A 24,365-nucleotide genomic window follows, 5' to 3' on the forward strand; every position below is an offset into this window, starting at 1 on the left:
ACGTGGGGCTCAGTCCTAATCCCCATTTTACAGATGAGGTAACTGAGTCACAGAGAAGTGAAGTGTCTTGCCCAAGGTCACAGAGCAGAACCCACATCCTCTGACTCCCAACCCCATGCTCTTTCCACTAAGCCATGCCTATAAAGTACAAATGTTAAATGCTTTAAGGCAATAAGGTAAGGGTGGTATTTGCTAAGTGCTGACTATGTGAAAACATGGCCCTACGCTCTGGGGTAAATGATGCAAGTTAATCAGGGCAGAGATGGTTCCTGTCTCCCTCTAAGGTTGGGGCTGGGGGGGAGCAGAGAATAGGAATTGAACCCCTATTCTGCAGGTGAGGAAAGACCACCAACAGAGCCAATACTCACAGGCTGTGCTTTCCAGGAGGCTCTGTTGGAGTGCTGCAGCCTTCTGAATCGTTTTCAGAGCAGTAGCAGAGAGGCTGAAGAGGTGTATAAAATCCCTGGATTAAGGGGTGGGGGGAAGGAGTAGACTGCTTGGCTGTCAATCGGTAGCCTGATTCACCAGGCCACTGTCCCCATTCCAGTTTAGTGCCCGGTTTGACAAAGGCCCCAGTTCTCAGGCTGTGAAACACTTGCCTGCTCTGCCCATTCTTGCTGTTGCGGCTGTTTAGGGGATTTCTTTACCTTTAAGTCATATGTCTTTTGTAATCTGCTCCAATTCTTTGAGGAAGAGTTCTGACAAGTAGGCCTTCGAGGTCTGGACCAGAATGCCCGTGCTCCCTCCTGGCCTGTGGAAAGTAGGTGAGTGGAAGTGATGAGAGGATGTCCCTGTGTCTCAACCTCTTCATTGGGTGGGTTGGGAAGATACCTCTAGAAGCTTTGGGTGACTAGTGTGTTTTATAAGTGAAAATGACAGAGCACCTTAGCCTAGGGTTACAAATGGCATTTTGCAGGTGCAAGATGTGCCAAAGAGATTTCAAGGAAAAAAATGGCCCAGCTTGAAAGTTCAGTAGCTACTGGTACCTGTACTTTCTTTCCCTCCCCTGCCCCATTTTTACTAATACAGACAGGTGCATGAAGACATGTGAGGTTTGTAATGTGTGTGAGAAGGGGCCAAAATGGTTTACCACATCAAAAAACATGCTGTTCCTTTTTAGTAAAAAGGTTTTTTTAAAAAAAAACCCTGAAAGGGCATGGTTCTCTGGGTAAAGAATAGCTGAATCCAAGGTTTAAGGCACATTAAGGGAGCTTCTGTTTGGATTTTTTTTACTTTCCACTTTCACCTATATTTTGCCCAAGCAAAAGACTTGGCCCATTCAGGGTGGAGCACAAACTGTGTGAAAAGAAACCTCTCCAGGGAGTGGCCTGGAAAACAGCTGGCCAGCCTTCCTACTTAGACATTCACTTAATGAGGTCTCTTATCCTAGGACCTCTACTATTAAAAGTAAAACTAGGAAAAGCACTACTTGGAAATCATTTCAGGAGGTCATGCAAGAACCCTTTGGTTTGGACAGAACACTGCTTTAATGTCTCAGCAGTTAGGAATGATTTCAGAATGAACACACCCAAAACTGTTCAGGTGTGCTGCTTTTAAGAAAGGGAGGACATGCTAGCTCTGTGGCAGACTGGACATTCTGAGAAAGTGGAAAAGAGGATTCCTTCCACCCCCTGCCCCTTTTTCATCTTTGAATTATAAGGAGCTACACAGGGAGCCTCTGTGCTTTAGTGGCCCATTAAGTCATAAGGCTAATTTTTCATGACAAAAAAATGTCCTTTTTAAAAATCTTTGCTCAGCTGTGACATTGCAGCTGAAATCATTAAAAACCAATTCTGCATCCATACAATCTTCAAGTAAACAAGACCAGATAAGTTTCCTTAAGGAAAAAAATGGCAGAACTACTACTTTTCCAGACCCTTAATGCCTGCCTCTAGTTAGCCCTGGTCAATCATGCAGAAATTCAAATGAAGATACCCTGCCCCCGACCCCCACCCAACTCCAGTTTACCAGAGGGTGATTTTTTTAGGACTCTGGTATCTTCTCATTTGAAAATCTAATAAAAAAGACAATAGGTTTCATCCAGCTCTTGCAACCTGCCTCTTCATGAGCACTGGGAAAATTTGATTTTAAGCTCCATGAGGAAAAATGTTGGTTAGTAAATGCAGACATACTGGGAATATAGCTCTCTTCTCCCTGCCCTCCCCCCAATCCAATGGCACCTGGGGTCCTGAAAAACTGCCTCTCATGGTGTAGTTTTTATAACTCTTGGGTCCATCTTGCCTGAAAGCTGTTCCAAAAGGTGAAATAAAGCAAGAGTTTACTGGAACTTAGGCAGCTGTCCCCCAAATCTTTTCTTTCAAGGGACTTTGCAGTGATTTCAGGGGGAAAACCACCAGCCAGCTCTGAGGTACAAGAGCTTCCCTGTTTATTTTAAGGCCCAGAAAATGCCGATTTGCACAGGTGGGGAAAAAGAGTCCAAATATTTAAAATGTTTTATATTCATATATTAAGAATTTTTTTCAGATAGCTACAAGATTGGTAGTACACCTATCCTTAAAATAAGATGCACACATCTCCACCTCCAAAATTATGCAGTAAGATGCAAATCACCATTCTCCTCTAATTTCTGAAATAATCTTAAACTGCGCAGTCCAGCTTCTCTCTCTCCATTCTTCCACAAAATAATGAGCTGATCAGCAGAGCATGTCACTAGTCCATGGTCTTCAAAATACAGGAACATCTGAAATAAGAATGAACACTTTTACCACACAGTACATAACACCACTTAAAAAGGCTTTAATAAATACCATCAGTAATTGAATGCTAAGCTCATTGTGGACAGGGAATGTGTCTACTTGCTATGTTGTACTCTCCCAAGTGCTTAGTACTGTGCTTTGCACACAGTAAGTGGTCAATAAATACAATAATGAATGAATGAATGAATGCTCAGTTACCTCATCTGTGAAATGGGGATTAAGACTGAGCACCCCGTGGGACTTGGACAGTGTCATATCTGGTGAACTTGTATCTACCCAAGTGCTTAGTACAGGGCCTGGCACAGACTAAGTGCTTAACAAATACCATAAAAAAATTACACAAGAGAATCAGATGGAATACAGTATCTGGGGCTCACAGTCTGAGTAAAGAATGATGAATCAATGGTATCAGTGCTTACTTTGTGCAGAACACTGAGCTAAGTGCTTGGGAGAATACCCTATAGGAGCGTTGGTAGAGATGAATCCTGCGTCAGTAAACCTAGAGCTGGAGGTGAGCAAGAGTGGTTTCTTTGGCATTTAAACTTCATTCAAGTTTAAGAACAGATATCTACTGCATATAGAAATGCCTATTTTGTATAAAACTGAGTGGGACCTTGTTTAGAATACCTCTCAAACCATTTCTCACTGTGGTAAAGCTTCTCAAATACATGCCAGATCTTTCAGGGAACCTAAGTTATGCAGGTTTGAGTGCTTCTATTTATCAAACCACTGATCTGGGTCACTAAAAGAACACTGTGGCCTGAAAGTGGAACCCATAAACTTACTCATCCAGTAGGACCCTGCCCAAAGAGGAAGCCCTCATCAGAAAGTGAAATGTGTTCATGTTAATGCTTGAATGGTACTTATTCAGAGCACTTAGCTGTTATTTCAGATGGCTAAATTCACTTTAACATTTGGGTGCCAGAATTAAGAGGCTGCCATCCAGGTGTAAGAGGGTGCCTGGTCCCTTGGTAACACCATTACCCTGGGTCTCTGTTTAGCTGTGGGATAGGGAGAATAATGCCTGCTTCAGCCACCTGCCTCCCCGGAATATGTGAAACTGCTTTGGCTCTATGGAGTGACTCAGGCATGTTAAAAGGTGGTTTTAAAGTTTAAACCAAGTTACTCAATGAATAATATATATAAAATGTTTGGGAAAGTAAAATAGAATTGATTGATTCAAACATCAAAACCTTAAACAATAATTATATGCATTTCAGAATCCCACCAAAATATCTTCATGCAGACCAATGCATGAAAACCCATGAAATGCATGAAAATACAATGCTGCTATTATCTGCCTGCCACCAGGCCTCCTCCTATTCTGCCTTCTAGGGATGAGGCCTGGACTCCATACCACGGCTGACCCAGCACCACCTGCAAATGCTAAACAATCTCCCAACCTGCCTTGGGGAGAGGGAGGGAAGAGGCTCACAGGACTTGCTCTGAAGCAGTCTGCCCCACTCTTGCTCTAGGAACTTTAGACGGCAGTGGAAATTATCTTTGTAGGTGCCTCTGGTAAGACATTTTAGAATGAAGGGCTCTGATTCACTGCTATCTCTTCTTCCTGCAGCATAAAGTCCTGCCCCCTTGGCCATTTCTAGGACTAGGGGAGGGTAGAAAGCAGAACTCCCATTGCTCATCCTGCCTTCCCCACCCATACAGAGCCAGGCCCTGGATTACTAGCCCTAGGCCCCACAGCTTTCTAGGGACCCATGAAAGAAGATGTGCGTGAGATGCACACATGTCCTCAAGTCCCTCTCTTTGCTCCATAAAGTACCTGAGAAAATAATAAATCAATCATATTTGAGCCCTTACTTTGGGAAGAGTACAATATAACAGAGTTGGTAGACCTTTTCCCTGCCCACAACAAGCTTGGGTGTCTCAGTCTTCCTTGAAGTCCCCAAACCACAATCCATCCACTTAGCTGCTTCTCTAATCTTTCCCTGAGCCTCTCTAAAATTTATTTGTTCCCTCCTCCCATCTTGCCAAATATAGAGCCACAGGGTGGAGTCCAGGGCACATCCCCACAAGGCAGAATAAAAGCAGGCCTGGTAGGCAGATAATAGCAGCATTCTAAACTGTGTGGCTGAAATGAATATATGTTGTTTAGGGTTTTCATGCATTGATCTGCATGAAAATATTTTGCTGGGATTCTGGGCAGGACCACAACAGGAAGCAACGAACCCTGGATAGTTGGCTCTTTCAGAGCAAATCTCATTCATGTACTTCCCCTGCACAATTAGCAAAAGCAGTACCGAGCTCCTGTTGGTAATCTGTCTCATAAATAACTATACCTGTACAGATGATGAGTGTCCAATTAGATCACCTATCGGCTCCAGGGCACATAGAGTAGCATCTTCTTGAGGCTTTTTAACAGTCTGTGTGGCTGATTTGTTCACCCTTCCAAATCCCCACATGTTGAAAAAACCTAGCAGGAGAAAACACAAAATCGTCAGGGTCAATTCTCAGTTGTGGACCTCTCTTCCGTGCATTTACCCAGCCCTCTTGTTAATTTCTGCTATTTTCAGCCTGCACAACCTCCTGTGGGAATGGAGCCTGAGGAGGTCCATCTTTATCTGATGATATGACCCTTCTTGTAAGCTGTTTGATCCTTTTGCCCCTCCAGAGTTTACCAGAATTCCTAATGATAACAATGAACTTGTGTGAGCTCCATCTCCCTTCCTTTCCCCGACCACCCACTGCTGGAGAAGCCAATGGCAGGAAGTGTGGTGTAGGGGATAGAGAAGAAGCATAGGGCTTGAATAATCCAGCCCAAATGCTGTATAATATACTAATATAACAGATTTGGGGAAGGCAGCTAGTGCAGATTCACAAACTGTCAGAGGTGACAATTCTACCAGTAGTTGATGTGGCTAAAAAAGTCAACACATTTTCTTCACTTAAAAGTGCAGAAAGCTAAATCCCTCCTACGCTGACACATTGGCCTCTCTGTTTGAAACTGCCTTTCGATAGTCCAATCTTTCCAAAGCCTCCCCTCGAGAAAGCAACTCTTCTCTTGCTATGCTGCCTACCAGCTTGGTCTGGGTGCTGCAGTGGTCACAATGTATGAGGCTGTCCTTAAAACATTTGTTTGATTGTGTGGGCCCCCATTTAGCACCTGATTGATCTTCTTTGGTTCTTCTGGGTCTACCACTGAAGTGTACTACCTCAGTAGAGGAATTCAGTGATAGAATTAAGTTCTGAGTTGATTAGGAAGAGGAATAGGATTTTCCCTGGCAGGGGCTCGTACCTAACCTCATTTTAATTTCAGGCTTAGTCCCATATGCCCTGCCTCCTACTCTGCAAGCAAATGAAACAAGTCATCTGAGTTACTTCCTGAAAAAAGGAAGCACTACCCACGGCATTGGTCAGGCCACCCAGCCAGAAAGCACAACACCTCTCTCCCACAATCTAGGGCAATCTTGATGGGCAGAGTGGGTGAGCACGAAGAACCACCTACCATCCAAAGAATCACGAGTTGTAATAAATACATTATTCCAGGCATTACTGGTGGGGACCCCTGCTTGACCACAAACATTTCCCAGTTGACATCTGTGGTAGACTCGTCCTCATCGTCCACATAAAAATCTGCAAGACTTTTTCCCTATGGAAGCAGAAACAGACCTGTCGGCATGGGCTCGGCTGCCAGCTGCAGTTTTTCTCGTAACTCCCAAATGCGGACACTGCCATCTTCTGAACAGGAGATAAACTGCCTGTAGAACAAAGGGACAATGACACACACAGTTAGCAGGGGCACCTGCTAAACAGTCTGAATAGTTTTCCGGGAGAGGAACAGCAGGCCTCTTCCACTCACTTTTAAAGCACTCCACCTCATTTATTTTGCCAACAACAATAGCTCCCTTCAGCCTGGAACCACTGGTGAGATGAGTACATCTCAGCTGCCGCTCTTTTTTTAATTTAATCATTGGGGAAAATGTCATTTATGTGGCAACCCGCCCCTCCCACAAAACTCATTCATTAATAAAAAGACCACTTCTGTTTTCACCTTAAAGCCCTGTCAAGTAATAAAAAAAAAATCAGTCCTTGATCCATAGACTATTCAAGTAATCTGTGGATAACAAGCAAAGGCACATGTACCTTAGTAAGCATGGACTAATTGATCTTTGTTGTAAAAAATGCTTTCCATCTCTTCAAAGAGAGATGGAGCCTCTTTTACTATACTCTAGCTTGAAAAGCCAATGAAATTGAATGAAAAAACTATGGACAATCCTCTGTTTTATATGTCAACTTTAAATTTCCATGGCAGACGAACAAGAGGGATCTTGGTGGGCCAACGCTGGAAAGAGCCACGTACATCAGCATCTTCATTTCTTTCCTTGGGGCAAAGTTGCCAAGGGTTTCTACCTGTTTGGAAGCTTTGCAACATGCAAGACATTGGAGTCGTGCGCAGTTTTCTGGTAGGCAATCACACGCTTCATTTGAAGGTTATACACGTATAAGCCCCTTCCAACTGCAGCAAACACATTCTAGAGAAAAACATTCACAGGAACACCTTTTAGAAATCGCCATAACACAATTACTAGGTGTAATGGATTTCCTATGGTGGTGTGACATCACAAAGCCACTTTTACTTTCCCTATTGCTGTCCTTTGAACCTATGCTATTACACAGACCTCTGAAGTCGACAAATGTCAAATCCCAAGAAAAGCTTGTGGCAGTCAGAAAATAAGAGGATAGGGCTACTAATCCCCAGGCAGCTGCTATTACCTGCCCTATCATCAATATTTTCTCCTCTGCTCATTAAAACACAGGGGCAAAGGCCAAAAAGAGACACTTGCCAAATCTCTCAGGCACCTGATTGGCTCAATACCATAATTTTAGCTATGTTGCTTAACTTCAAAGGATGGTGTTTTCTTTTCCTGAAAAAATGACAACATTAACATTAGCCATTTTCCTAAGCATGTGCTATTAATAGCCTGTTCAGACCAGCTTGGAACAGAACTACTTTTACATCCTTATTTTAAAATAAAAAAGTCCTTCCGCATTTTGAGATCGTCACAGGAAGCTGGGTTCCGTTCTGAAGCATGCCTGTTACTTCCCTGGGTGACTGTTTCACATGTGTAAGTAACTGACTCTGCCCCAACCTCTGCTAGGGAGTTCAATTATGTCCCTATGTCCATTCTACACTCTACATGGATTTTCCTAACTTGACAAGCTCACACAACAAATTCTTATCCAGTCCAGGGCAGTTGAGAACCCATGAGCCCTCAGACGTCTGATCCTGTATTTAGCTCTAAGCCACCCAGCTTCCTCCTGAAGATATCATTTTCATCACTGACGTAAAGAAATGCATGGCAAGCACCGAGTTGGTTGTATTTTTTTTAATTTAAAAAAATCAACCATGACTTAAGAGTACAGAGAATTGTGTTTCACAAACCCATTTACAGAAGGGTTGCCATTTTTACGAGATGACGTTCAACCTCATAAAAGGAAGGGACAAGTATGATACAAGCTGTGGCAGCAAGCCCTTGCGCCAAGTAGCCGAATCGCCCCATCTAGCTCATATGTGTGCCGCTAATGGAGATGCTTGCAGAATTAAGCCATGGGCTACAGCCCACTCTCACTGCAAAATGATACACAAGTTCAAGGGCATCAGTGATGTCTGCCCAATGAACTAAAATAAGTGACAGCAATCCTGGGTCAGTGCTGAGCAAACAGAAAGAAGTACTGCTCCACTTTTAAATTTAAAATTTTACTTTGCTCGCATACCCATTTGAATCCAAGAAACACCTCCTACTCTCCCTTCTGGACCTCCTAACAACTACTCTGATCAGCCTTAATCACCTTGGCAAGCTTCTCTCTAATGGAGCCAAATTGTGAGAAATTCCCAAGAGCCCTGACAATTCAACTATTGACATGTAGGAGGTGAGAGGTAAAGTTGCTGTCCTGCAATGGATGCTCACTCCTTAAAAGAGCTAAGATGGTTTAGTTATAAAGCAGTAGATTATAAATAAGATTCTAAAATTTTGCACACAATAGTTGAGTTCTCGGAGGCTCCTGGTTTTACAGAATCCTCTCCTGAATCAGGGAGACAATGAAAAATGGGATTCTTGGGTTCCATCTCCTTCTCAAGGGTTGGGGATAATAATAATGTTGGTATTTGTTAAGCGCTTACTATGTGCAGAGCACTGTTCTAAGCGCTGGGGTAGACACAGGGGAATCAGGTTGTCCCACATGGGGCTCACAGTCTTCATCCCCATTTTACAGATGAGGTAACTGAGGCACAGAGAAGTTAAGTGACTTGCCCACAGTCACACAGCTGACAAGTGGCAGATCTGGAAAGAGAAGACTGTTCTACTGTAATCCCAAATTCTAGGCAGGGAAGCTGGCAGAACTTAATTCTTCCTCTACCTAACAGCACCTCAGGGTTAAGGTGTGTGTGTGTGGTGATGGATCCTTGTCCTATGAAGGTGTGCCAGTCAAGGTTCACTTGGAGCGATGGACTGCTAAATTTGAATTATGTTCCTTATACAGTGACAGTGAAAATGTTAACCTAACTCTAAAAAGGAGTCAGGTTTTCAGGGCTTACCTCCTCATCGAATGTAAAATGTCGAATAGAAATTTCATTTGGCTTTTGAAAGAGTTTGATTTCGGGCTGTGGATCCAGCTGCAGGGTGGGGTCCCAGAAGTTGCGCTCGTATGCCTGCATGGTCCAGTCCAAAGCATCCCAGATGATCAGCTCCCCAACATGGGAGCCAGTGGCAAAGCTTGAGTCTAAACAGAGGTCACATGAAACAGGTTAGCTGCCTTAAACAGAGTGGTTAAATTACCTTTTTCAAATTCAATACAGAATGAGCATCTGTGTACTTAGTGACATGAAATAATTAGCATAAGGAAATACCACCTTTCATGGCTTTCAGTGTTAGGGTCAAGCTAGAACCATTAGCCATACAGGGTGACTGTCCCACACCAGATACTCTGGTGCTATGGAGGAAACCATTATTTGAAAGTTTAATATTCTCAGGCAGCCCTTAATCTCTAGATCAACAGTACTTTATTCCACCAAAACATCACTGGCACAAACATATGTCACTTTTACACTTGAAGCACAAAAATAATTTCTTCCCTCCACTATCCAATAAATTATAACTATAAATGGCTCACACAGCCCAGCACACTCTAGTCATTAAAAATATTATTTCGGTAATGGACCTACAAAACATGGAGAAATAATTAAAATAACATTTAGAAGGGACAATATTGTACTACAGCTGAACATACATTATGATCTTACCATTGACATTAACCAATGAGAGAATATTGTCTTGGTGGTTAAGGATGCGTTTCACTTCAAGGACATCCCAACCTAGAGATCCTTCTGTGGATGCTATCAACCTAAAAATTACTTGGAAAAGAAAAAGGTGAACAATCCTTTTAAAGCGCTTTAGTGCATGGAAAGTAAAACGTAGTTACTTACATTATTTGATTAAGAAATGAATACCAACTCTATGTTTAATCGAGCAAATGTTCATAATATACTGGTTCACACTATTTCTACAAGAGAACTTCAGTTTCTCTTTTCAAGATGTTTTTGCAGGCTCTCAATTGGATGGTTGGGAGTTGAAATGCCCTAATAAAGGTCCAAGTGAATATGTGCCCTAATAGAGAGCCAAGTGACCATTCATTCATTCAGTCGTATTTAAGAGCGCTTACTATGTGCAGAGCACTGTACTAAGCACTTGTCTTTACAACCTTACAATTTTTATTTTAAATTCATACAAAGCCATCTTGACTGCTGAGACAAACCTTCATTCTCTTCCTTAAACACAAGAGACAAACCCGTAAGCTAAAACTTTAAATTGTTGAGAAAGGCCCCAGGGGTCATCCCACACTGATCACACAGCTGTATGTACATATCTCTAATTTATTATATTAATTCCTGTCTCCCCTCTAGACTTTAAGCTAGCTGTGGGCAGGATATGTGCCTGTCTGTTATATGTACTCTCCCAGGCACTTAGTACAGTGATCTGCACACAGTAAGAACTCAATAAATACAACTGAAAGAAAAGAAAGGTAGCTATGGGGCAATTGTCCAGTACAGATTTCAGAACCTAACCGAATTTCAGAGCGGACTTCAGCACCTAATTCAAATTTCAGGGCCTCAGCTGGGACACAAAATTCAGCATATTAAAAAACTAGATCTACTGACATTTTTTCCCCAAAGCATAAAGATGATTAAGAGCTACCTGAAAGATTGCAAGGATGGCTTTACTTCTCCCTTGTACATACTGACCAACCTCCACTAAGCTATAGGGCCAAGAGATTCTAACTGTGTCCATCACAAAATAGAGGATGAGGTGGATTCTTTCAGCCTAAGAAATAAGTAACATTTGGGGTTTGATGTGTGTATGTGGGGGAGGTCTTCATCAGAAAAAGAGAAAAATTATATAGCAGAAATGTGAAAGAGACTCCATGAGTATAGTAAAAACATCAAATCACCTTAAGTGCTTTGGATTTTGGTATGGAAAATAACAAAATAAGATTTCATTTGGAAAAGTTCTAGCCAATATGCCTGAGAGGAAAAGATAAATCATTTGAAACAAATGTTCAGCTAGAATGATCCTATAGAGAGATCAAGAGTTTTCTACAAGTCCAGTAAGTACTGGACTGGAGAACATGGAAATGGATTTTCAAAAGATTTTGTTTGGGCATGAGAATGAATTTCTTAACCTGGAAGGTAGTAAAACAATTAGGGTTTTAGGCCACCCAGATTATGTGTAGAATCACTATCAATCAGTGGTATTTATTGAGCATTTAACTGTGTACAGAGCACTGTTCTAAGTGCTTGGGAGACTACAATATGCAACAGATTTAATTTCAATAATATATATACATTTCCCTGAAGACCTTTAATAAAGTTAAGTCCTGAAGAATCTAATCATTCACCTGCCTGGGGCAGGAGACTGGGTGGGTATCTCTTCCAGTTCCACTATTCTTTGCTTCTAACCCCTGAACAGGCATGGAAAAGCTAACTGAATATTATCTGCACAAACCACTATATACATGATTGTCTTGACTCGTAGTGGCTAATGATTTAAAAGACACACAGTAAATGTGAATAGGACACGCCCAGTCAGATGAAGGAACAAAGAATTAGTTTTGAGAGGATTAAGAAAAAATTCTTATTTCATAATGACCCATACCTGCTTAATTACTATAGCCTACAAACGTTCGGCAACTAGTTTATTTCCTACTGAACAGGATCCTCAAAGAGCAATTCGTACAAAAGACTTAAAATCAAAGACTGGGCTCAAAAGCTGAACTGGCCTGGAAAACTCATTCCAATTTCAAAACTACAGGGAGAAAACAGAAGCCACGATCATGACACTCAACAAGCCAACCTGCAGTTTCACTTATTTTTAAGAGGGGCCTAAATAAATGCTGGGGATGGAACGACAATCCTTTTTTTACAGAATATTTAATGCACCATTTAATAATTATTTTAATTATCAAGTAATGGCAGTCTTCCCATCTGGCCATTTAGGCAATCAGTGTGTGGGGGGTCGGGGGGAGGAGGTTGGAATTTCAAGGAATTAAATAAAATTCAAAGTGTTTGAGCATTGTCTGATCCTATATGGAGAGTGACCTTGAAGTCAGGGTCCCAAGATGGGGGGGGCAGGGGAGAGGGGCCGGGGGGGGCATAGAGAAACACTTGTCAGAGCTGATTGGGGGCAATGAGTGACACTTCATTAGGATCCAAGAAAGAAGACTTACTGCAAATTAAAAGGACTGGTAATAGCAAATGTCAGGTGGGGGCAACACAAGTGAGGTCCTCCTGCTCAAGGAAAGTGGTTCAAGCCGCATCACCTTGACCCTTAAAGGCTGATTTCATTCAGCCCTCTCCTAGGCTGTTCAAAGGCAGGAGAGAAGCAAAATTATACGGTCCTTCTGTGTTTAAGCATGAAATACCACAGTGGTATTTTACACCGAGAAAGAGAATCTTGTAAAAGCAGCAGCAAAAACAACTGTGGTATTCTTTTTGCCGAGCACTGAAACACAATGTACCCTCACTCTAGGAACAGCAGTCAGTGCTCATTCCCAAAAAGAGGTCAGGGTAATGACTGCAAAGATAGGTACCATGCCTGAAAAAGGGCAGAGCTGAGCCAGTGGAATCCTCCCTCTACCAAATTTAGTAGCCCTCAAAATGTACTTTAACCATTTTTCTACCTTGCGGTGTTCACAAAACTTCCTGTTGTAGAGGTATGGGAACAATTGTAGCTCGGGAGAAAAAAAACAAAAAACTGAATACTCACTCAGCTCTTTCCCAACAGCTGCAGCCACACAGTTTTTGGGTATTTCAATCAAAGCACTGATCCCTTCAAAAGCAATAAGCCAAGTAATTATTTTCTTCACTAATCTCACCAATAGCAATTTCAAAGTCTCTGTTCTAAACCCATCATTTTCCACAAGGAATAACATTAAAAACAGAATAGTTTAAAACAGGCATAAATTCTCCAGACTGCAAGAGAACAGAACTTCACTTGTAAACAAAGTTAAACAAAGAGCTAAACCAATAAGGCTTCACACAGAAGACTGATATTCTGTAAACAGTCCCCCACTAGTAACTTTCTTGAATTCTGAAAGATCAGATAAATCAGGCTACAGCACACTTTCTAAATTCATCAATTAAATGTTGTAATTCTGGAAATCTTCTTACAATTGATGGGTAGACTACTTACTCCTTGTCACAATCTTAAAATGACCCAAGGGGCAGAAGTCTTGCAGAAAACATTAGGTGATTAGTTTTCTCAGCAGGGATGAAACCTATTCCGGTCAGAATTAAGGCCACTGAGGCTGTGGCAAAATCTAAACTTTTAAACATATATTTTAATAGAGGCTTGTGGATTTTCTCTGAATTCTGTCAAGTATTTTTCTAGGCATCCACTTAATTTTAAAATGAGCTTTATTTGGGAGGAAAATAGAAATGTTATTCATTTATAGTTGAGTGTTTACATGGATTGGAACAGTCCATCAAGTATCATTTGTGTGTAGTATCATATTGAAAATGATTACATGCAAGGAACAAATGGTTATCCACAACTCACAATCAACTGTAGTTAGATTTCTCTACCAAAAAAAAGGGCAAAATCCTCAATGTCTCCAAGAGCTGGGAACTCATCTAGTATGAAAGCAAATTAAGATCTCGGTAGTCTAGGACCTTGATAACAAATGTAAGGAAACCAAGTTTTTGCTTGATAGCTATCAGAGATAACTCAGAAGTAAAATTATGTGTAGGAATTTTATGCTACTATCCTACTCAAATCTGCTGAGACTTAAAAAGAGAGAGCCAATGAAACTCCATCATATTTCTGGAAAAACCACAGCCCATTTTGATGTGGATGGTCTACACTCATTCGGGAAGTGGGGCGAAATAGGAGTAATGGTGTTCCTCTAAAATCATAGAAATGCCAATACAAGGCTGATGGATGCTGCTCTGAAAACAGAGGGGAGTGGATGGCAAGTACAGTGGAGGAGGTCTGCTCTGGGTCTTGCTTGCCCTGTACATTATGGACACGTTCTAATGAAGGTATTAGACAATTTTATAGCTTTGGCCATCTTTAAATGGTCTACACTGTCTGTTTTGCCTCTCACCAAAGACAAGGCAGCTGTGTTTAAAATCCAGCCAGCCAATAACCAGAGCCAGGATTAACACACTAGTATTACCAAGTACAGAAGGCTATAAGCAAAACATTTCCACTGCTGGTTGTCCCTCCATTTTGACAATGGGGAACCGGGAACACATAACATCCCAATCTGGCTGGTCTACAATGAGGCCCTTTCAATGATTCCCAATAGGTTCCATTTTCACCTGACACCCTCTTTATCCAGAGCGTTGTTTTTTTTAATCTACTGAGATTTACTGAGACAGATAAACAGAACTGGACTGTAATCACTTAATGAATAACAAAGACTGAAAGCTTGGTTCCCAAAAGAAAGTAAGATAGAAATGATTGTTTGTTCTTTCCATTAACAGGCCTGAGGTTCCCTTTAACCCTGGTTTCAATATTCCGCAGTACAGCTACCAATAATTTCCCAGAATCAACGCAGAGCTAACCACAGGTGATTGGTGGCTGGGGGGGGGGAAATATCTGGATGCAAACTAAGAGACCTACCTCTCGGTAATAGCGAACAGTTGAGAGGTATGCTCCAGATTCAAACAAGGTTATTAGCAACAAAACTTTGAGGCAGGAGGTTAAATTGCAAATCCTGGCACTGCTTGTGTATATACATGCACTAAGATATCTCATTATTTTTCTGATATTTTATAATAACTACGTGAAGTAAGGCTCATTCCAACTGTGAACTGTAAATCTGATTCACAGTGTTCTTTCTATCTTTAAAACTTCAGCAACGCTCACAATATTTGTCCTAGCATACTTGCAAGGTCCTCATGAGTTTAGTAATACATTTTAATAGTACAGCACAGAACAACATGGCCACGTTCACTGTTAGTTAATGGTTGAAAACACTGCAAAAGAGTACAGAATTTTTCCACATTAAAAAGGTGATCAACTGACACCAGGCATATTCAAAATTTTTGAAAATTGAAATGTGTGGGTCTGGTTGCAAAGTGAGGAACTTTAAAATGAAATCAAGTCAACAACAGCAATTATCTTGAGTTGGCTTCAGAACGGAAAAGTTAAGTCTACTTCATTCACTTTCCATTATTACAAGGATCTACTTAGGGACCCACCAGGCTTGCGTTTACCTGTCCTGAATTATTTATTACCTGTATCAAAGAGATGACTGGTCTTACACAGAAGATCTAATTCTCGGTTCCACACACATAGATCGCTTCCACCGGACAACCAAACATCCAGTCTTTGAAGGACTGTCAAACACTAAAGAATCAAATGCGTTTTCAACTATTTTTTATGAACAAATTTTCTAACTTTAATAAATAATCAACAGTATTTATTGAACACTTCCCGTGTGCACAGCACTGTACTAAGTGCTAGAAAAAGTAGAGAAATACACTAACTTAACAGGGTCCTTCCAAATAATTCTCACTTAACATCTTGTAAATAAGCAGTGTGGTTTAGCCAGAAAAAAGGTTTATTAAGTAGTTGCATCTCAGGAAGCTACTCTGAGGGCTCTACTAAAAACCCAGCCCAAAATAGGCCATGGGTGCACTGACAATTAAGGAATTTAGAGAGCATTAAAGCCCATAAACTACAAAATCAAGCACCGAACAGTGCTTTGCACACAACAGACATTCGATAAATATTGTTGATATCATTATACGCCCCCCTCTCCTGGTACACACCCCAAAACTCCCTTCAATAATGAGGGATTGATGAAGGGGAGAAGAGGTTGGGAAAGAACTCTCTGATCCTTCCTCCTTTGTTTGAACAGTCACTAGATTTTAAATGTGAACCATAGAGCTGAAATAACTTTATCTTAAGGTATATTAATTATTGCCCATTTTTATTATTAGCCCTCACACAGAGGTTCCACATTCATAACTTGTTGCTGGGTAGTGGAACCTCTGTGTGAGGGCTAATAATAATAAAATAATAAAAACAAGTTATGAATGTGGAACCCCATGACACTGGTTTCCTTAAGTGCTTCTAAAACCTAGGGAGGGGTTCTGGGTTCGGGTGGCGGGGGGAGCATCACACTGAGCTGTCCACCCTGCAACTGGTCAGTTAATTCACCTTGGTCAAGACAGTGACAGGCACAAAAAAGGCTGCCAGCAGCAGTGGGGAAATCTGCTCCCATGTTTCATATAAAAGGGAGTTGTCAGGGGTTGGGGAGTGGGGAAGAAAGGGTAAGGAATTTTGAAGACATTTTTCTCTCGCTTATTCTTACAAGTTATTTTCAGACATTTAAGGACAAACAAGTACAGCTTTAAATAGCTTAAATACTACTACTATTATTAACAATAACAATAATAAATAACACTAATAACAATAAATAGAAAACTCTTCAGACTACATGGAGTAGATTTAGACCTAAACAAAAATCCCAAGTTCTTTCATTTTACCGTTAATTTAGTAAGTGGCCCTTTCCTCTCAAGAATGATTACTATCTAAATGTGAGTCCCAACATACAGTTGCCTTTAGAAACTGATGTCACAAGGCTTCCTGGCTGCAGCTGCTCATCAAATAATCACTTGGAAAAAGGGAGCTTGCTACCTAACCCAACATGCTCTGTAGTTTCAACTGGACTTGGCATTTTCTTCCAATTCTCTTCTTTCACCGTTATGTTGTGTTAATGCACACTTGTGAACAACTGCCATATTCAAAGAGGCCTTTCAAGTGGTGGATGTGGACAAAACTAGATCCCATATGATGCTGAAGAATTGTAAAGTGCTGACAGGCAGTATAAGCAGTATGTGAGATCAGGTAATCTCCATCAGGGTTTTCTTTAAAATAATTTATAGGATTTGTTTCCCATCTCATTTAATTATTGAACACTGTTGGGTCCCTGAATAAATTCAGAAGAGAGGACATTTTCTAACAGCACTGTAGTAGCACAAACGAGAGGTATTTTAGCAACTGGGATTTGGACCCCCATATTAATAGGTATCTCATTAAGAGACCTTTTATTTTTAATAAACCAGCACTGAGGGACAGTGTAACTGATTTGGAAAGGAAATCCTTCAAAGAAAGCAGATGCTGGCAGAGCCAGGCAAGACACAGCCATACTTGGAAGCAAATATAGCAAACACAGTTTAGTTATCAGACTGCTCCAAGTTCCACTTTCTTCCATGGTCCCAATAGTGTCCTTATAATAATAATAATTAATAGTTATAGTATTTAAGTCCTTACTATGTGCCAAGCAGTGTTCTAAGTGCTGGGGTAGATACAAGTTACTGTTACTATTATTATATATTCCAGGATAAAACCAAATTATTAGTCCTGGGACATCTGTGTTGATGTAAACAAAAATTTTAAAAATAAAATTAGAAAGTTTTACCTTCTATGCTCATATGTGTAAAATGGGGATTGAGACTGTGCGTCCCACATGGGACAGGGACTGCGTCCAACTTGATTTGCTTGTAACCACCCCAGACCTTAGTACAGTGCCTGGCACATAGTAAGCACTCAGAAAATACCACTATTCTTATTATTACCTGAAACAGATCAAAAACAGGTTATACAGACACAGGGGACACACACACACATACACATACATCTGTGACTGTGAAGACTATGAATTTACCTTAACAGTGGAATGGAAGCATGATACCCTCTGAACTTGCTTACCACTGTCACAATCCCATATCTGAATTTACAGTTAAGAAAATTAAAAAGAATTGATCTGAAACAGAATTTTTTAAAAATATATTAATTGAAACCACTTTTCCAATTAATTACACTTGAAAATCAAAATTCTAACTACTCTGAATTTCCTTTATCGAAGTCTAGAAATGTCCAGTGAGCATAAATATACTAGCTCCTAATGGGATCCAATAAACAGCAATCATGGACTCCACCAGCATGATTTGATTATGACTGCCATGATCCCACAGATCTATCTGCCAAGCCACTGAAGACACCAAGTCCTAAGTGGACTAATCTTCCACTATTCTTCTAAGATTCAGTTCACAACAGCTTAATGATACTAATTGATGATGTGATAGAATAGTATTTCATGAAGAATTCTATTAGAATGTTATGAAACATGAGGTAGTGTAGAGTTTTCAGACTGCGGACTCTTGCCCACATCATCTCTCTAGCCTGGAACTCCCTCCCACTTCACATTGACAGTCTATCACTCTCCCCACCTTCAAAACCCTCCTAAAAAGCACGCCTCCTCCAAGAAGCCTTTCCTAAGCCCTAATTTCCTCTACTCACCTTTCCCCATGTCACCTATGCACTTGGCTGTATACCTCTTAAGCACTTTGATTCACACATCAGCACTTATGTATGTCTCTTTTATACTCTATTCTTTCCCTTATCCCTAATCTCTTTTAACATCTGCCTCCCCATGTAGACTGGAAGCTCCTTGTGGGAAGGGATCACATATACTGACTCTGTTGTATTGTACTTTACCAAGCACTAAATATAGTGCTCTGCACACAGTAAGCACTCAATAAATACCATAGATTGATTACTGATTAAATGCTAACAGTCAAGGTTGGGAGTCCAGTCTCAAGCCTAGCATATATCTCACTAGATTCACCTCACCATACAAAGTGTAGCCTGGCCCATTAGTCTCCCATCTCCCCAAAATATCCTCTATGCAACCAATCTCTCCTCAGTCCATGGCTTCTCATCAGGCAAATAAAAAAAACTCTTCTTACTTCATTTACACCCTTTCTCTACACAATCTACACTCTGCACATCTAGGAATCTTGAGATCTGTGACTTCCAGAGTAGTGGCTAGACAGAAAATAATTTCACTTTGGGGGCATATTTCAAATTTACTACACCACTTTACCAAGTGAGAAAAAAGTGCCCAAGGCCTATTGGCAGTACTGGGAGTCTCCTGAGACACCGCTGCAGTTCATAAAAGAAAGCTGAAAAAAATGTTCCAGAAGGTCTTATAAATGGCTACCTTTGTCACGTGAATTGATATAATTTGACCTGACAGCATTTTGGCTCAATTATTCACCACTGCACCGCATCGATGAATTTGGCAGAAACAACTGAGAAATGATTTTTCTACTAGGTCTCAGGTATAGATTAATTTTTTAAAAGCCCTATACAAGGATACTTACATTAGAAAGGGAAGATACCAAAAAACTGAAATCAATGAAATAATCCTATTTGCCTGAGGAAGGCAGTACTTCTTTGATTAAATTGTATTTTCAACATGCTCATCTATTTCTGCCAAATGAAAAGTAAACTACAGCAACCACCTATAAATAAACAGGGTCAAGTACTTAAAAGTACACATTCCCCACCTGCCCTATTTTGGAAAACTGAGGAATGTCACGGAGCTAGAAAAAAAAAACTTTATGCTGCTGCTATCCCCTGTCAAGACTATCTAATCATGCTTCCCTTCCTGGACTGCATGAGACAAACGATTAATTCTATGGCTGTCTTAAACTTTGGACAAGTGTCTTAAAAAGGCTAAAACAAGATCCACAAAATCGTTACTACTAAAACAGGGATCTGAACTTGGGTCCCTAGAGACACAGGCTAATATATTATCCCCTTGAGGCTACGTAACTCACCATTCCCACTAAAATTGGTTCAGTCATCTGTAGATTTAAGGATACAATAACAGTCCTATCTGCAGAAGCTGTCAAGATCAATTGGCCTTTCTCTTCACAAGTATCCAAGGAAGGAAATGTAGTAATAGCTGTTATTTTTTGTGAGTGGCCATGGAGTTCAAAAAGCTTTTCGCCAGTCTGAAAAACAAACACACATGTTAACAGACCAAGAATCCTCAACTTAAATAGTCCTAAAGGACAAGTGAACTATCACCAGGTGGGAAGTAAAATTCAACTTCATAATATTTATTTTGAAATAGAATTCATCCAAGTTTCAACTACACCATATTCAAATAAAATCAAACTGATGGCATAACAATCACTGAGATTAGGTTTTTACTTGCTAGATCATTTTAAAGGTGCACTGATGAATCACGACTTCGAAAGTATTTTCAAATCTGTCAACAATGCTTCTAGATTTGATCCCATATAGGATAGGCAGTGTGGCCTAGTGTAAAAATCTTATGATTGGGAGTCAGAGGACCTGGGTTCTAATCCCAACTCTACCACTCTTCGGCTATGTGGCCTTGGGCAAATCACTTTTAACTTCTGCCTCAGTTCCCTGATCTGCATAATGGGGAATCAATACCTGTACTCTCTACTACTTAGAGAAGCAGCGTGGCTCAGGGGAAGGAGCACGGGCTTTGGAGTCAGGGCTCATGAGTTCGAATTCCAACTCTGCCACTTGTCAGCTGTGTGACTGTGGGCAAGTCACTTAACTTCTCTGTGCCTCAGTTCCCTCATCTGTAAAATGGGGATTAAGACTGTGAGCACCACGTGGGACAACCTGATTCCCGTGTCTACCCCAGCGCTTAGAACAGTGCTCGGCACATAGTAAGCGCTTAACAAATACCAACATTATTATTAATGTTTGTGAGTCCCATGTGGAAGCTGATTATCTTGTTTCTACCGCTACACCTAGTACAGTGCTTGGCACATAGTAAGCACTTAAATACCACAATTACTTTTACATTCCTTATACTCCTAACTCTTAAAATTATCTGCCAGCCTTAATATGCTGAGGCTGACCTTAATACCCTTGCATTTGTAAAACATTTATAGTTATAGTCCTTTGAATTTAAAGAAGATACCACTGACAATGATGTTCCTTATGAGTGGGTAGGTGGCTGGAAAGGCCAAGGCAGGATCCACATTCTTCACACAAAAAGGCTGTCTCTTTTGTGTTGTTATTCTTAATGTCTGCAGCTCCTGGTAGTGTTTTTTTTCTCTTCTGTCTCCCTATAATGATGGCTTTTGTTAAGCGCTTACAATGTGCCAAGCACTGTTCGAAGAACTGGTATCTGTTTCATAGGAAGCTTTTGTTTGAAGAGAGCCACCCGACAACAGTAATCATTGAACAGATCTGTACTTTTGAGATTGTCTCTATTTGCTGCAGAATTGGACTTTCCAAGTGCTTAGTACAGTGCTCGGCACACAGTTAGCACTCAATAAATGAGTGAATGAATGAATAAAATGAAAGCAGGGCCATCAACCCTGGTTCAAAATAAACAAAATAGGGTGCCTAAACCTCACACAAAACAGTGCTCTTCAGATTTATGGAAAATGGAAAGAACAGAGAGGGGCAGCATGATCTACTGAAGAGAGATGGGATTGGAAGTCTGGGGACCAAAATTCTAGTCCCAGCTCTGCCACTGGCCTGCTATTTGACCTGAGATGAGTCACTTAATCTCTCTAGGCCTCAGTTTCCTCATCAGTAAAATGGGGATCAGATGGCTTCTCGCCCTCTTTATTACACTGTGAATCCTGAATGGGACAGGGACCGTATAATCTGATCTATCTTGTATCAGCCCCAACACAGCACATAGTAAGCTCTTAAGTGATATCATAATTAACTTCCCAATTATCAGTGAGAAGGATGATTGCTTGCCTGACTACAGATTCCTGGGCTTTTCGTTATGTTTCATAAATCTACTGCCAAAATTCAGAACAAGGGATTATTACAGTGCATGGGAAGAGAGATACGTGAAGAAAGATCACGATCTACTGGGCAAAGACTTGACTCCAAAGACCTAGGCTCAACTTTCACTACTTGGCCTTCTGGGCAGGTGACTTACTCTCTGAAGTTCTGAAGTCTAGTTTCTTTTTCTGATGGAAAGAGTATATACCCTTGGACCCACCCAAGAGAATGTGTGAGAAGAATTAGATAATGTCTTATAAAGCTTTATGCATATCAGGAAAAGATCCTACAACAACTTTCATTTTAGAGAACTCATCTGAGTGCCAAAAAATAATTTGGAGAGAAATCTCTTTCCATTAGATATTTCATTTACAGACAAGCAATATGACACGAGTACAGTATTTATTAAATAACTGAAGGCCTCAAAGACATTATGTAATTCAAAATATCAATTTTGAGGCACTTTGACATTTTATTCTCCCAATTTTCCCTTAATCTTGGGGGGAAGGGTTACATCCCTGCTGAACCCCACATCAAGGAAAACTTGCAATCTAGCCTGCCCACCTTTCCTCCCAGTGATTTTTTCCGACATTCCACTCTACCTAGATTGATCAAGTTTGTTGGAAGAATGTTCCCTAATAGCATTCTATCCAAGGCATGTAGTGAAAACACACTCCATTTTTCCACAATGCTGTTCAGATATGCAAAAATATCCTGTTATTAAAGCCCAGACAAATTCTGGCCCAGACAAAAGTTAAAACGTTAATTAAAAACTGAAGCTGAAATTCTTGAAGCTCAAGAAGCATCATGGCCTAGTGAATACAGCATGGGGCTGGGAGTCAGAATGATCTGGGTTCTAATCCCTGCTGCGCCACTTGTCTGCTGTATGACTGGGCAAGTCACCTAACTTCTCTGTACCTCAATTAGCTCATCTTTAAAATGGGAATGAAAACTGTAAGAGACATCTGAGACGTGATCTGAATCCAACCTGATTACTTTGTAGCTTAGCAAAATGTCAAACACATAGTAAGCGCTTAACAAATACCATAAAAAAAATACACAAAAAGACCACCCTGTGATATGAGATGTTTTCCAGTGTCAGACTGGGATAATGTCTATAAAGCCTTCTCAAGGAGACATCATCAGTAAAGCCCTCTGCATCCCAGCGAAATATGTTACATCTACTTCTCCAAAGCTACAACTGCAAAGATTTTCATTCCCTGCCACAGGCTAGGAAAAATATATGCCCTTTTAAAAATGTTTGCATGCCAAAAGTATCTACAAGGCTATAATATATGTACCAGCACTTCTGGAAGAATTTGTAAGAAATAACAGTGCCAGAAAAAGCAATGTATTGGTAGTCAGGATGAGATACATGAAAGATTAAAGAATCATCCACCCATCAACAGTTCCCAGGTTGCTGAATGTTATCGGTATGGTCTTTGTGGCCTCTATAAATCTCATTTTTAAAAAGTAATTCAAAATTTATAACGGCTCCATAGTTTTCATTTCTTTATATTGTTCTCTTTTACTTTTGAAAACATTTGTCAATTTCACTTCCCGCTTTCTTAAAAATGAATGTTAAACATTCCAAGAGATTGCCATTTTATGAACAGTCACTTCAGAAAAATAAGTTTTACCTTTTTACTCTACATATTCCTTAATATGGAGCTGAGAAAAATTGAGAATTTTTCTGTTTTAGATTTGTTAGGAACATATATTACTGTTAATCATGTTTTCATATAGAAGCACTATCAGTGGGGTAATATTCAAATAAAGGAGACAAGGTACTATGTAACTGACAAATTGATTCTATAGCCATATGCTTACTATATAATCCATTTGAACCCATTACACACCTGAGCATTCCACAAACACACAATTCCATCATCTCCAGCAGATGCAAATCTGGAAAGAAAAAAAGATAAGAAAAAGAGTTAATAGTGAAGATAATGAGTCAACTCTGATCACAACTTAAATCCTTGAGTTCCTGGGGGCTAATGGGATTGAGTAGACAAAGATGCTGAGAGGTAGGCTGAGGCTGAACTAAGAGAGAAGCAGCATGGCCTAATGGATAGAGAATGGGCCTGGGAGTCGGAAAGACCTGAGCTCTAATTCTGGTTCTGCCACTCGTCTGCTGGGTCACCTTAGATAAGTCACTTCACTTCTCTGTGTCTCAGTTACCTCATCTGTAAAATGGGGATGAAAATCGTGAGGCCCCATGTGGGACATGGACTGTGACCAACCTCACTAGCTTGTATCTACACCAGCGCTTAGTACAGTACCTGGCACATAGAAACAAAGAAAGCACTTAGCAAATGCCATTAAAAAAAAAAGGCAACCCCAGAAGTCTAGTTCATACATCTTTTATGCATGATGTCAACCAGGAATAGACTGGCACAATGGGAGCAATAGCCTCTATATAAAAGACCAAGACAGGGGAAGGAATTTTGAGGAGGAAAGAAGAATTTTGAAAACAGGGTTTTCAACCCTGGCACCGATTCTTTTCAACTGAGTTTCTTCCTGCACCTCATTGCCG

The 24,365-nt window shown here is 40.6% G+C and overlaps 1 protein-coding gene across 1 annotated transcript in view; it reads right to left on the reverse strand.

Moving 5' to 3' along the window:
- Nucleotides 1–2,364: 2,364 nt before the first annotated feature.
- Nucleotides 2,365–24,365, reverse strand: part of WDR41 (WD repeat domain 41) — a 35,682-nt gene continuing 13,681 nt past the window's right edge. Inside the window, exons 3-13 of the mRNA XM_029065035.2 lie at nucleotides 23,686–23,734; nucleotides 19,915–20,046; nucleotides 17,910–17,972; nucleotides 15,472–15,583; nucleotides 12,995–13,057; nucleotides 9,976–10,086; nucleotides 9,271–9,455; nucleotides 7,086–7,207; nucleotides 6,345–6,433; nucleotides 5,015–5,148; nucleotides 2,365–2,701 (exon numbers count right to left, since the gene is read on the reverse strand). Of these exons, the coding sequence (XP_028920868.1) occupies nucleotides 2,549–2,701; nucleotides 5,015–5,148; nucleotides 6,345–6,433; nucleotides 7,086–7,207; nucleotides 9,271–9,455; nucleotides 9,976–10,086; nucleotides 12,995–13,057; nucleotides 15,472–15,583; nucleotides 17,910–17,972; nucleotides 19,915–20,046; nucleotides 23,686–23,734 (1,213 nt within the window). The 3' untranslated portion in view covers nucleotides 2,365–2,548. The remainder of the gene's footprint in view (nucleotides 2,702–5,014; nucleotides 5,149–6,344; nucleotides 6,434–7,085; nucleotides 7,208–9,270; nucleotides 9,456–9,975; nucleotides 10,087–12,994; nucleotides 13,058–15,471; nucleotides 15,584–17,909; nucleotides 17,973–19,914; nucleotides 20,047–23,685; nucleotides 23,735–24,365) is intronic.

The sequence above is a fragment of the Ornithorhynchus anatinus genome, chromosome 1, assembly GCF_004115215.2.
Source record: "Ornithorhynchus anatinus isolate Pmale09 chromosome 1, mOrnAna1.pri.v4, whole genome shotgun sequence".
NCBI lineage: Eukaryota > Metazoa > Chordata > Mammalia > Monotremata > Ornithorhynchidae > Ornithorhynchus > Ornithorhynchus anatinus.